This window comes from Girardinichthys multiradiatus, chromosome 12 (genome assembly GCF_021462225.1).
Source record: "Girardinichthys multiradiatus isolate DD_20200921_A chromosome 12, DD_fGirMul_XY1, whole genome shotgun sequence".
NCBI lineage: Eukaryota > Metazoa > Chordata > Actinopteri > Cyprinodontiformes > Goodeidae > Girardinichthys > Girardinichthys multiradiatus.
This window is the reverse complement of record NC_061805.1, coordinates 20,036,870-20,050,852: the sequence shown is the minus strand read 5'-3', so window position 1 is coordinate 20,050,852 and position 13,983 is coordinate 20,036,870. Positions and strand designations below refer to the sequence as shown.

Genomic DNA, 13,983 nt, shown 5'->3' with positions numbered 1-13,983 from the left:
AAAGCACACCAACAAGGCCACCTCTAATTGGCATGAAATAAACAAAGGTTTTGGGGTGGCCTAGTCAAAGTCCAGAATTAAATCCAATTCAGATGTTGTGCCATAACCTCAAATCCATTTTTGGTTGAAAACCATCTGACGTGGCTGAATTAAAACAATTCTAATAAGAAGATTGGAGCAAAATTACAAATGTTGAAGACTCTTTGTCAGTCATCACCAGCTCTTGATGGCACAACCAGTTAGGGGGCAATAACCTAGGATCTAATTGGTTTGGATAGCAATTTTCCTTTAATAAATGAATTCATTATTTGAAGACTGCAATTTGTATTTGCTCATTTCATATTTGTTTGATATTAAAATTTATTTGATTATCTCAAAAATGTCTGTGTGAAAAAAAAGCAAAAACTGGATAAATCTAGAGGAAAAGAATAAACTAGACTGAATACAAAAGCAAGCCACACTTTTCAGATGTTTACATTCAAGTTTGTTTATAAAGTAATAAAATGTGAAAAAGTTCAAGGAGTATTAATACTTTTGCAAGACACCAGTGTCTGAGGTTTAACATAAACTCAAGCCAATTTTCTATATTATAAAGTTAAAAAATGTTTAGTGAAAAATGACAGAAGCTTCCAGAATAAATGGAACAGATCACAGACATGTTTATCTGGATTTTAGAGTTAAATCATGGCTACAAACCTTGAGCTCTATAATCGACTCCCTGATGGGAGCTTTTATGTTGTGCAAAAGCCACATTTTATAACCAGCTAAAAAACTTCCTGTTGTTAATTAGGATGACAAACCACAAATAAATACCTTTTACAAAACAGGAACAGTGCACTCCACCATTATAAAAGCTTTTCAAAGCCCCAGACACCAGGACGGTTGTGGTTTCTATTTCTTTTTGGTTACTGATTTAACTGACATGAATCGGGATCATTATCCTGTTAAATGTATGTGTCACTTACTGTGTACAGGAATTAATCCAGCATTTATCTTTTTTTATAAGCATTACTGGAGAGGGTTCCTAAATTAAACCCAGCAGATACAGACATGCTGCTGGGAAAGTAAGAGAACAATCTGTGCCAAGATCTAAATAAGAACAGCCTGAAAAGATGTGGCAGATTCATGCAGCCTTTATCCGGGTCGGTAGCTGTAGGATACTATGCTCTCATGCACACGGCCTTACTCTGTATTGAGTGTTTTCTGTCTTCCAGGCAACCGAGTTATTTACATTCTCATAATTTAAACTTCTATCGCCTCTGCCTGGACGACAGACTCAATTCTGCTAAAATGACTTGCCTTTTTAAGAAAAACGTACAGGTCAGAGAGCTACGGGGAACGAGTAATTGACCAGTTTCCAAAGAAGATATTCGATCGGAGGAGAGTATTATTCCCAATCAGGAAAAAATAAATCACAGAAGGCACTAGAGCTACAGTGGCTGTAGATAAACTCTATGTTTATGGTCAGTTCGTCCAATTTACCCACTCACACCCACAGGTGTGAGTGTTTTTATGTGTAAGCATGAGGGTAGGAATGTGTGATTGTGTGTGCCTGTTTTTTGTGTCAGGTTGGGTCTTGGGCTGCTCCCTCTCCTAGATCAGTTTAGGCCCCCCATCAAATGTGGGGCCTTTATCCTCCCGGCCACACTCCCTGCCGGTGGCTGTTGTCTCTGCCCACTGGTGTATTCTTGATTCTCGGTGTTCAGGGCTGGGTGTTATGCTGTGTGCCGGCTCACTCCTGGTGGCTGCTTGCCTGGGGCCCCTGGCTCTGTCGGGACTCTGCTTGGGGAGCGATGTGCCCCGGGGTCTCAGATCTCTGGGTCCATGGCTGGATCTGCTACAACATAGACAGCTGCTGGCGGGCCCTGTAGGCTCATTGCTGCAGCTCCCAGGTGCTTCTGCACTGTGGCTGCCAGGTGGTTCCCCTGGAGCTCTCCTCTGCTCTGGTCTTCTCTGGGGCGGGGGGACATTTGCGGTACCCCCGACAGTGGTCCTCCCAGGGTTTCCGTGCTCTGGGGGGGCCTTTGGGTGTATGTGACTCAGATCTCAGACAGACATGTAAAAAGCAGAGCGTAGGGAATGTACTGTACTTCTTTTTCATACATTTAATAGTTTTTTTTTTGGGAGATTACTAAATTTGATCTCTTTTTTTTTTATTCATTTTCTATATACTACTTCTGGCAAATGAAGCCACATACAATGCCTTGCAAAAGTATTCCTCTAACGTTTCCACATTTTATCAAATTACAACGACAAACCGCAATGCATTTTAAGTGTATTTTTATGTAACAGACCAACACAATGAGGTATATAACTGTGAAATGAAAGGAAAATCCATGGCTTTTTTTTTTTTTTACAAAGAAAAATACAAAACATGTGGGATGCACCTTTTAATCTGATGTCCCTATAATCCCGTGCCTTAAGGAGTCACCGAAATCAGTAAATCAATACACTCCATCCATGTGTAATTTAATCTTATGAGGTTTGTTTGAGAACATTACTGAAAAAAAAGAAATCACGAAGACCAAGGAACACAGTGGAAAGGTCTAGAACTACAAGACAGGAAGTTGTTCTGGTGAAAGATGAGACCAAAGTTAAAAGGTTGGCCTCCTACAAAATTTTGTGCAGAAGAAAACCAGTACTAATCATCACTCTAAACCCCATACCCACTATTAAACATGATAGTGTGGGGATGCTTTTATTGAAGAGGGATAGGGAAGATGGTCAGAGTTGATGGGAAGATGGAGTAAGTCCTGGTAGAGGCTGCAAAAGCCTTTAACTGGGTACATTTTCCAGCAGGACAAAGACCCTAAAATACAGGCAGAGCTACTGTGGAAGTGTTTAGATCAGTGCCATCAAATGCAGCAGAAGCCTGTAAGTCTACCATTTTTTTAAAGTCAGATGTGTTTGGCAGTAGAGAAACACCTAAACATGCAGGGTAGTGTGCACTGAGGACGAGGATGGACAGCCACAGGTTAATCAAGGCATATTCATGTGTTAGTGTCCCAGTCAAAATTCACACCTAAATTCATTTGAGAACCTGTGGTAAGACCTGGAAATTGTTCACTAGACATTTCAATGTCTAGATGTGCAAAGATGGTAGAGATGCACCACAAAAGACTTGCAGCCAAAGGTGGTTGATTTAATAACACTAAATGCAAATGCACCCCATGTATCATTTGTCCCTCTACTTCATAAAATGAATCCCACTAATATTTACTGAAGTTTGTGGACACAACGTTACAAACTGTGAAAAGATTCAAAAGATACAAGTAATTGTAAGTCTGTGGACTTTATTTTTATTTTCCCAAAGTAGGTAGACAGGAAGTGGGATGGAAAGAGGGGGAAGGCATGCAGCAGAGGTCTCCAGGGTTGGGAAGGAAAATTAAAAAAAAAGTAAAATCCACTCTGCCTTTGTTCAGAGACTCTTTTTAAACAAAACTTAGTTATTTAGCCCTCAGTTTGTACAAAACAAAGACAATTTTATCTGTGTAGATCTCATATAACATGTAAACCACTATTTGACAATTATTTACTTGCATGAATCTTTGAGAAACTGACTCTTCAGTGTATAGACATCACTCCAAAAATAAAGACACAACTCTGCTTTTTTTGTATTCTTTGTAATTTTAATTCCCATATTTTAATTTAAATGACATTTTTTCCACTAAAAATATTAAATAAAACATTACAGTACGATATATGCAAATCAGAAGACCGTTTTTTGTTCAAGCAGGCTACAGTTTATCCTGAATTTCTTAGTTTTTTCTTAACTTTTAAAGGACTGGACAGTTGAGAAGCAGTAAACAGTAAGACGACACAGAGCTGCGAAGCCTGCAGGCCGGCTAAGGAGTACGTTCAATTACAAAAACGACCAGAGAAACAGAAGATAGATAGCACGCATTATTCAGATGAAGGTCTGAAGCGTTTAACCAGATTCCCCCCTCCTGTATTATCTGACAGAGCTGGTTCTATACAACCATGAGAGGGCGCTATTACGCCAGTCCAGTGATGAGGTTGCACTTTCAGAACAAACCGCTTGTGTTGCACATTCAGAGAGAAGAAAATGGCATTCTGTTTAGTTTCGGTCTATAAAATTATTATAATGCAACAGAAGCCCACTTACTTCCTCAATGGCAATTTAATCAGTTGCTAAAATGATGCCCCCTCTTTATGGGGAGGAAAGTGTCAATCTGTGCCATCTAGTGGCTGCATCTATTTTTAGTCGTTCAAGATCGCTGGATTGAACTGAAAAATAGGTTTTCATTTAGATTTTAGGTTTTCTGTCTTGGGGTGGCTTTGCAATAGTTTGTGCACAGTTGTCATAGTACTTCCACAAACAATATGTAAATCTTTTCAGAAAATCGTTTTCCTCCCGGAACTAAGCCATACGCCCCTTTAGGTCTTTCAGGACTAAGAATGCACGAAGATCAAAGAAAGAAAGAGGCAGCGAGTTGCACAAGAGGCTTGCACAGAGTGTTGATGTTCACTTTAAGCAAAAGATGAGCTAGAATATATCATGATAATGATGTTCAACAACAGCACATCTTTCACCTTTTCTTGTGAATAAGCATTATGAACTACAGCTCCCTCCATTTGTATTGCCCTCAGTAAAAATGTGTAGAGACTTGAATATCACTTTTATTACAGTAGCATAATCTCACACTGAAAAAAATACAATTCATCCTTTCAGTACATTTTTTTTTCGGTGTGGGGAATGAACTCCAATGCTAAGAAGCAATTATAATAAAAAACTGAATTGCCTTTGCTTATTGTCGTCTCCAGCAGTCTCTATAAAAACACATGTAACTAACACATTCTTGTAATTTATACGTTCACATAGTAAGTGTCTACCAACTTTTAATTATGACCTTCTGTTTCCAAGGGGTACAAATATGAGACAGAAGCCCATCTCTCTCTGGAGCCACTCTTTAAATGGGAAAGACACATGAACATATCATTCAAGAGCAGAGATCAGCTGATCTTCACAAGTCTGCAAATGGCTACAGGAAAATGCATTCAGAGGGATAATTAAAATTTGTATCAATTACAAAATGTATAATCTAAAAAAAAAAAAAAAAAAACAGTGGCACAGTGATAAGTTCCAACATTTCTATTGCTACCATTCAGTTTGAATATATGCTACTGCAATAGAAAAAACATTTTAATGGAGTGCTAATAGCTGTAAAGGGCGCTGCGAAATAAATAATCTCGTCTCTGTAAAATGAGATGTACCTCTATGTGTTGATTACAATTGACATACTCATTACTGTTCTCCACAGTTAACACTCGTCTCCCCGCTAAAAGGTTGCAGGTTCAAATCTCAGTGGAGGCTTTTTTTGTGTGGCGTTATCTCCGCACAAAATTTTTCTGGCTCTTTTCCACAGTCCAAAAGTTAACTGCCTTTATTGTATGCCTGCAAGTCTTGAACGGGATGCATTCAACTTTTAAATCCAAAGTATGAGCAAGTAGTTCTGAAAGGAAATTAACAATAATACTGGGAAAATGTTCTGTTTTGCATATATTTTTGCACATGGCAACTTCGTTGACGCTAACCGTTTAAAGACTGTAGAGGTGCACTGACTCCACACACGCCTTACAACACAGGGCAGAAATCATGAGGAAGTGAACTTGCCGACCCTGTGCATACCTATGTGCAGCACGATCTGTGGCATAATGTGGACTCCTGCTTTACTTGCACTGCCATAATTGCACAATGATCACCTGCACTGTTGTATTGCTCTCGCACCCAATACTGCTCTATATTTACTCTCACTCACTTAAAACTGTGCACATATATTTATATTATATTGTAGATATGTTTATACTGTTTAATTTGTATTGTATTGCACCGACTACGCCAAAACAAATTCCTTGTATGTCCAAAAACGTATTTGGCAATAAAGCTTTTCTGATTCTGATAACAAGGTCATGAGCTGCAAGAGGGGTCAGCGGCTCAAAAACGATGGAACAAACCCGCACACAGACATATTTTTTGTGTTTTAGACACATTTCTCATCTACAAATATGTAGCTTTAAGAGAAGCTGTCCTCTAGCAGCTCATTGCCAAAGTCAAAGCAGTAGGGAAACAAAATTACAAAGTGTTTTCAACTATAGTTCAAAAATAAAAACGGTCATTTCAAACTCTGATCTACTCGCGACCGACACGTCAATCTACCTGTTAGAGGAAGACACTGGACTCAGAGGTAGTGCCACACGCACAGTTTTCCCCACTTCAAGCCCACAGAGTCTCCCTCTAAAAGTGCGTGGAAGCTCACCCAGGTTAAAACTCAGATATGGTAGAAAAATATATAGTTTTGATGAGATTTCTCTAGTTATTCTTTTCATCGCTGAATTGCACCCACACAAGTACTGTTAACACATTGCAGTAGCAATGTAAAGTGACAGGGATCATGATTAGCACTACTGCAAAAACGACAGGGAAAAAAAAAAAGTAATCACATACATTTCCTCTCAATGCTTTCTCTCTAGACACTTCTGGTTGTATTTTGTTTTTTTACTTGCACTTAAAAATTCATGGTTAATAGTTTGTCTTTCATTGGCATCATTAGGCAACAGTTTGTTTTTTAAAACAGATACTCTACAACATGGTTACAATGTAAACATCACAGTACTGAATTATTTTACCATCTCTGCACAAAGTAAAACACGTTACAAGGCATGTGGCTACTTAAGCATAGATTTGTTCATGAATAAAAAATAAAAACAGGAAACACACCACAAAAACAACAAAATCATCCCACAGCTGGCATAGAGTTTGTTCAAACAAAAATAGCTTTAGACTTTATTAATCCGTAGGTCACATAGGTGATCTCGTGTTAAAAGCTGGTGATGATCAATTTGTTTTATAAATCATTTTAACTTTCAGACAGACTGAGGTTAAAGGAATAGTTCAGGATTTCTGGAGTGGGGCTCTGTAAACAGATTATAGGCATCTTCATTTAGGATAAATGGAAACAAGTTGATCCAGAGTCTGAAACTCACTGCTCATTTGAGTGAAGCATGTTTAAAGCGGACTCCTATAGTCCTAAAATCTAAAATGGAATTTTGGAAAAAGCAATTTTTTTAAATTTAAAAAAGCTTAAATCCACCATAATGCTAGCATTCCAACTAGTAGATATGCACTGAGAAATCATCCTGTTGGAATGGGCAGATTTTCAGCTGTATTCCTGCCCAGTGATCTTTTTCAGCGCTACCAGGCTGCGCTAACAAAAACGGTCTTCGGGTTGTTGAAGTTGTTACTGAGGGAAGTAGACTCAAAGCGATCTGCTTATTTCAGGACCAGTGAGGTGCTCTAAATGGCAGAGGATGCAGAGATTTAAGAAACTATTTGAAAGGAACCATTTCACCTACGACATGTCTCAATTATTTTTCGGTTTGATCATGATCACTGCAGTATTTTGTAAGACTTAGTTTGCCCAGGCAAAGATTAGAAGCAAGGTCAATGGAAATAAAGTGTTCAATAATATTCAATTTAATTAAACTGAGTTTAAAATATTTTTATGGTCATTTAAAGAATTTATCAAAATATTATTACCTCACAAGAAAAAGAAACTAATTTGTAATAGTTAAGTACATCAGTTCAAAATGGTTTGTTTACAGGTATGAAATGGATGATAAAGTTTCATTAGCTTTAGCCTCTGGTACCAGCTAATTGGGATTTATGTAAAATGAAGTTGACCGTTATACGTGTTAAAAGGATTTTCTAAAATCTAAGTCATAAATGGAACAAGAACCCCCCCTGAAATCAAAATGTTGTCTTTGGGAGCCAGAAGCATCTCAACAGCCCCAGGTTCAATATCCAATATGGCTGCCAGGCATATAACATGTGATTGGTGGAGATATAAACCGTTTCTAAGCGCTTCTGACAGTATTTGTCTCACGCAGCATTGTAACTATTGCACCTTGAAAATAACTGGCAAATCCTACTGGTTTTCTGACTTGCAGCTAGAGTCTCATGTAACTTGCAGATTTCAAGGCAGCATCAAAAAAAATAAAGGATTAGAGAAAAGTTATTTTCTGGAGGAAGAAAATCAACTGCTTACAAACTTTTAACATAGCCTCACGTCAGTAGACCAGAACCATCTCTTTAAGACAGACGTCTTGTGATATTTAGTGTTACGAGCAACCTGAAAACCTGCACCAGGCTGTAAGTGAGCCTTCACTCTGACTGTATAGAATCAAATTGAACCTTTAGCACCGGTGGGTAGAAGATGCCTCTGCATTTCTAAAACACTGAGGAGCTATGCTGCCGTTTGCTGGAGCAGAGTCCTCTTCGTTTTCATGTTTTAATGTTCGATATGACACCGTTTATTATATGAAAGTAGGGTTTGATATGACAGTGACTCAGCTTTATGTATGAAAATAAAGGCATAAGGATAAAGATATGTTATGGGACCTCGTCAGTGTGCGCTTGTACGCCTCAGCTCAGCTTTAGTGTTTTGGCATTTTTTGGCTCTAAATTGGCATGCTGAAATGTTGACTTTGGCATGGATCGACTCCAAGGAGAACGACCTCTCTGTCCTAACCTAACCCAACCTTTTTGCTTCATTTCCTCAAACTGAGCTGTTTCCAATCAAACCGCAGAAAATATTTTTTTTCTTTCTGAACCACGAGCATGAAGCTTACACGATGATGAAGAGCCTCCCCCCTTCCTCTCTACAACGCTAAAAACAAACCAGGATCCCACTGCCAAACTCCTTAGGGGACAGTATTTACAGTACAAATTACATTATAATACATCATTAAAAAATATGAGATTCATCTCAAAACACATACAGGAGCTCTCCACAAAAAGAAAATCAAACTCATGAGTAAATTAGGTTTCTATGATATTATGTGGAAAACAAAAACAAAGTTGCACAGCCCTCTTTTTCTGAAGTGTCCTTTCCTTTTGGCCCCGGTTGTACCTGGCTGACGTGTTAAAAACTGACATGATGGTAGGGTTGGTTAACCACACGCATATCTTTTCTTAATTCTTTTGTGCCGAAGCAAGCTGTAATACAACAGATCAGAACAACAATATGTACATTTTTTTCCTTGTTCAGATACTAGATATGTGCTTACTGGTATGGTTATTTTTTTTTAATCCTTGATTTCTTTTTAAATTAAAAGGTAGGATTACTATTATTGTATGTACAGCAGACTGCATGTTGCATTTGCCCCCAAAAAGAGAATAAATATGAACTGATTAAAACTCAAAGAAGTTGAGAGGATTCCTGGACAATAGAGCCAGGCAGTGTGGGAACCAACCCTCCTAACATCCTCCACAGTACAACCAAAGTCCATCTGTAAACCCCTGGAGCTTCCTCCTACTCGTCTCCTTCACCTTCCTCACTCCTTGTCCTGCTCACCTTCTATCATCAACACCCATGCTACGATTTCTTTCTAGCTTTCCCCCTCTCTGACTCTCCTCTTCCTTTCTCCACTGCTTGCCCTCCCAGCCACGTCCCTCTCAGACATAGGGCAGGATGCCGTAGACGAACAGGGCCATGACGGCGGCGCTGAACAGGCCGGCCACAGGCACCGTGACGAACCAGGCCAGGAAGATGTTCCGAAAGAGGTGCCAATCCACGGCTTTCTGGGAGCGGATCCAGCCCACAGCTACGACCGAGCCCACCTGGAGGCCGCGAATGGAGAGAAAGAAGAGAGACAATCAGCAGCAGAACTGAACTTGTTTAAGGCTGCAGAGTCGGCGAAGAGCTGCAGGGTGTCTTTGCCGTCCTCAGGACTGAGGCTTGCTGTGTGGTCAGATTGTTTCAGACATAAGCATCATTGCTCAGTTCACACAAATAGTTGTGGAAAAATTCATTGGCACCTCTGGTAAAGGTTTGTAATGAACCTTCAAATAAATTCATCTTTTCTAACGTTCAGATGTTATCACGCTGAAAAGTTTTGAAAAAAATCGACATTTTTAGAATAGAGAGGAAAAAAATCCTACCCAAAGAAATAATTGTTTTTAACAATTGTTTAACACTTATTGATAACCCTGCTTTTAATACTTTGTGGAGTCTTCTTTTTGCCAACAGGACAGCATTTGTCCTATAACATAAGGTTGTATCATACAGGTACAAGGATCTTAGACTATATATTTTAACACAATGTCTCTCGATTGTCCAGAGTCCTTGTCCTCTCATTCCTTCAGCTCACCCTACAGCTTTTCACCATGATTTAGATCTGGGAACCGATTTTGTATCTACTGAACATTTCTTTGTTGATTTAGCCATATGTTTTGGAGAATTACACCCAGTGACGACCCCTTAATCAGCGTTTTTATTTATTTAAAATGTCCTGGTATTTCTTCATGTACTGTAACAAGACTCCAGGGCCTTTGGAAGAGAACCAGAACCCTTGCATCGCAGATTCTCCAACATATTTAGTCTTTGTGGACTATTGTCACCAATTCGCCTAAAATCTACACACAGCCAAGATGGCATGTGTATACCACACGTTTGTTGATGCATGTGTGGTACAGAAAAATACATCTAGCATAGCGGCTGGTGGCTAAATGAAATGGGCATGGACTCATTTACACCAATGAAGTCATTTATTACTGATTAGGAAATACTAGAATGTCTAATTAACTTTAAAAGGCATAATTAAAAAAATGTGATTGAGGAATAAGTGATTGTCAGAGGAAGCTAACATGGCACATATCTGAGATTTAATTAAAAATAAAAATATACTCAAATTAAAGTATGATTTTTTATAAATTGTTTACTGATAGATTAAATTACTGCATCTTAAGATTAATTTATTTTAGGACAACAAACTTGTCACCCCAGGCAATTGTATGCCCAAGCATTTAAAATTAACCCCACACTTAAATTTAAAAGAATAAAGCATTGTTTAGCCAAAATTAAAAAGTGCTACAAAAATACAGAAAGGCTGCTAGAAACGTTCAAAGGCTTTTTATACATCTTTACCATTGGTGCCTACAAATTTAACTGAGTAGCTATTTTTAAGCCTCTTTAAACAGCTACAACAAATTAAACGCCAACAGTGTCTTTTGGAAGGTCATCATCGCTCAAGACATTCCTCAATTATTCAACAGCGGCAAAAGGAAAGCACTAAAGTTTTCTTAATGCATACATAGTTAACTAAACTCTTTCAAACATTTCAACACACTATTTTTATTTCATCATATCTGCAAACCTGTAACAGCCTCTTTGAAATGAGGTTCAGAGTTAGCATGCTAAAAAATAAAGAGCCTGAGTAAAACTGCTAATAATATCAGGTCAGCTGTAAAGAGAGAGAAGAGCCTGTCCATCCTGCAGCTCTTCACATTTCAGACTCAAATGTGTGTTAGTAACAGCAAGCCAGGAGGTTTTTTACTGACTAAAACAAAACACTTATGTGAAAGCCTGACACTGGCAGGTCCAGCCCATAGAACATACGTTTATTTAAGAATGCAAATGTCAGACTTTTAATTGTACATTTTGTTTTTACCTTAAATAGCAGGAACCGAAATTAAGTTGGATGAGAAATTAAGATCATTAGGCATGTTTGAGAATCATGTGCAGTGACTTGCTGTCAGTCGGAGCAGGTGTTAACACTGCAGCTGTCTGCTAGTATTCAGCCGGAGAAACATGAGATGCCGCACGCGCTTTGGTCTCTGCCGACCTCACCTAACATTTAAAAATCAGTCCACATTTGTCAGACTGCTTGTGAGCAACTCCAAGACCTGGAGTTTCACAAGGGAGGTACCCCTGAGCCTGTTTGTTGTGGACATGAAGCTAATCCCCAAACACATTTCTCTAAGAAACAGTCCAAACTTTGTGTTTCTAAATCATTTGCATGGAGTGACCTTACTCTTAGTGCTGCCTGCCCACACCCTCTGAAACAGCAAAGTCACTGTACACGATCATTTTATATTGATTCACACATCAGGACCGGGCATCGATTTAGCTTCAATGAGAAAAGAAAAGCCTGATTTCAGGAAATAGATCCGTCAGACCTGACACCAGTTAATGAAACAAAATTAATGCCCATCAATCCTGACATTTTCGCTGAACCATTAGAGATGCACAGATATGCGGTTGGTTTATCACTGAAGACTTGAAGGCCAATGAGGAATTGCAGTTTCACTCTCGCAGTTAAATAGATTTAAATCCAATCAGTTTACAAGTAAGAATTTAGTTTTTTTTAAAGTAAATTTCACCAAAAACATCTGCACATCTCCAGACCAAATCATGAAAATTTTTTTACAATTACCACAATCATAAACCTCTACCGATCATTAGATTTAACGTCTTGGCAAAGCAGCAGATTATCCCAAATTTTAGGAAAGAGACGTGATGGTCTGTATGTGAGGAATGGTGCTGGTGGTGATGATGGTGATGTTTAGATAATCTGATTAGCAGTAACTGAACACCAGTTTTGAATCTCCTGAAGTTTCCCTTCAGAGAACAAAAGGTTACTTTAAGCGTTAGGGTACGGAAATCCAAAGGTGCCAAAATTCAATAATTCAATCATTGAATAACTCAAATTTGTCTTTCATTCTTGAAATGGGAAACAAATCAATTTAGAGAACAAATTTTACTAAACAGAAAGAATAGTCTCATTTCAGTTTAAAAATCACTTCTCAAATAAAATGATTAATTTTGAGCTGTTGCCTTCAAATTTAGTGGGTGAAGCCAACACAGCTTTTGCCAATATAATTGCACAAAAGCCGTTTTGTTGTACTATTTTGTGGTATGTTGAATGAAAACTTAACATATATGAACATTAATATTTATGATTTTAAGATAAATGACTTTAAATTTTAATGAATAAATTACATATATAATTATGTACTTAATTATTGATATTTCAGTAATTATGCGCACATTTTATTAAATGCATTTTCTTTCAATCAATTTGAATTGTGACAAATATTTTTAAAGATCTGTTTATTAATGACATTGCTAATTTAAAGTAACTCAAGTTATTGTTTTTTACTGAATGACAAAAGCCATTGAATTAAAATAAATAAATAACTTTCACCTAATAATCACATTTATTTTGTACTAAATATGACATTGAAGAAGCTGGAGAGCAAGCTCCAGCAAAACAATATCAGAGATGTGTGGACAGGGATGAAGAAGATCACAGGCTTCAGGCAGAAGGATGATCAGACCGATGGACGTCTGGACAGAGCCAATGAACTGAACACATTCTTCAATAGGTTCAGTTCAGAAACAAGCTCAGCATCCTCCTCTCCTGCTCACAGCCAAACAGACATCCCACCCTCCTTTGACCCACAGGACCCACAGCTGTCCAGTAACACCTCACATTTTTTATCTTCCACCTCAGCCCTAGACCCTTCTGCTTCTACATGTTTGCCTTCAACCATATCAGAAGATGCTGATGCTTCCTTTGCTTCCCCCTTCCACCTGTGTGTCTCAAGAAGTCAGGTGAAGAGACAACTGGAAAGACTGAATAGGAATAAGGCTGCAGGTCCAGATCATGTCAGCCCTAGAGTCCTGAAGGCCTGTGCAGAGCAGCTCTGTGGGATTCTGCAGCACCTCTTCAACCTTAGCCTGGCCCAGAAGAAGGTTCCACTGTTGTGGAAGACCTCCTTTCTTGTTCTGGTACCAAAGAAAACTCACCCATTAGTCCTCAATGACTATAGACCTGTTGCCCTGACATCTCACATCATGAAGGTCCTAGAGAGACTCCTGTTGGCCCACCTGAGTAAGCAAACAGTAAACCATCAGGACCCCCTTCAGTTTGCTTATCGCTGTGGAGTTGGAGTTGAAGATGCCATCATACACCTGCTTCAACAAACCCACTGTCATCTGGACAAAGCCAGCAGCACTGTGAGGATCATGTTCTTTGATTTCTCCAGTGCATTTAATACAATCCAACCTGATTTGCTTTGTCAGAAACTCCAGAAGACTCAGGTGGAGGCCTCAACAATCTCCTGGATCAAAGACTACCTGACAAACAGACCACAGTTTGTGAGACTGAAGGGTTGTGAGT

The 13,983-nt window shown here is 38.7% G+C and overlaps 1 protein-coding gene across 4 annotated transcripts in view; it reads right to left on the bottom strand.

Annotated features, from left to right (window-relative positions):
- Nucleotides 1-7,699: 7,699 nt before the first annotated feature.
- Nucleotides 7,700-13,983, bottom strand: part of slc20a2 (solute carrier family 20 member 2) — a 73,576-nt gene continuing 67,292 nt past the window's right edge. For 3 of the 4 annotated variants that reach the window (XM_047380804.1, XM_047380803.1, XM_047380805.1), the window contains exon 11: nucleotides 7,700-9,640. In XM_047380804.1, the coding sequence (XP_047236760.1) occupies nucleotides 9,476-9,640 (165 nt within the window). In that variant the 3' untranslated portion in view covers nucleotides 7,700-9,475. The remainder of the gene's footprint in view (nucleotides 9,641-13,983) is intronic. The other variant, XR_007040554.1, reaches the window with a different exon arrangement.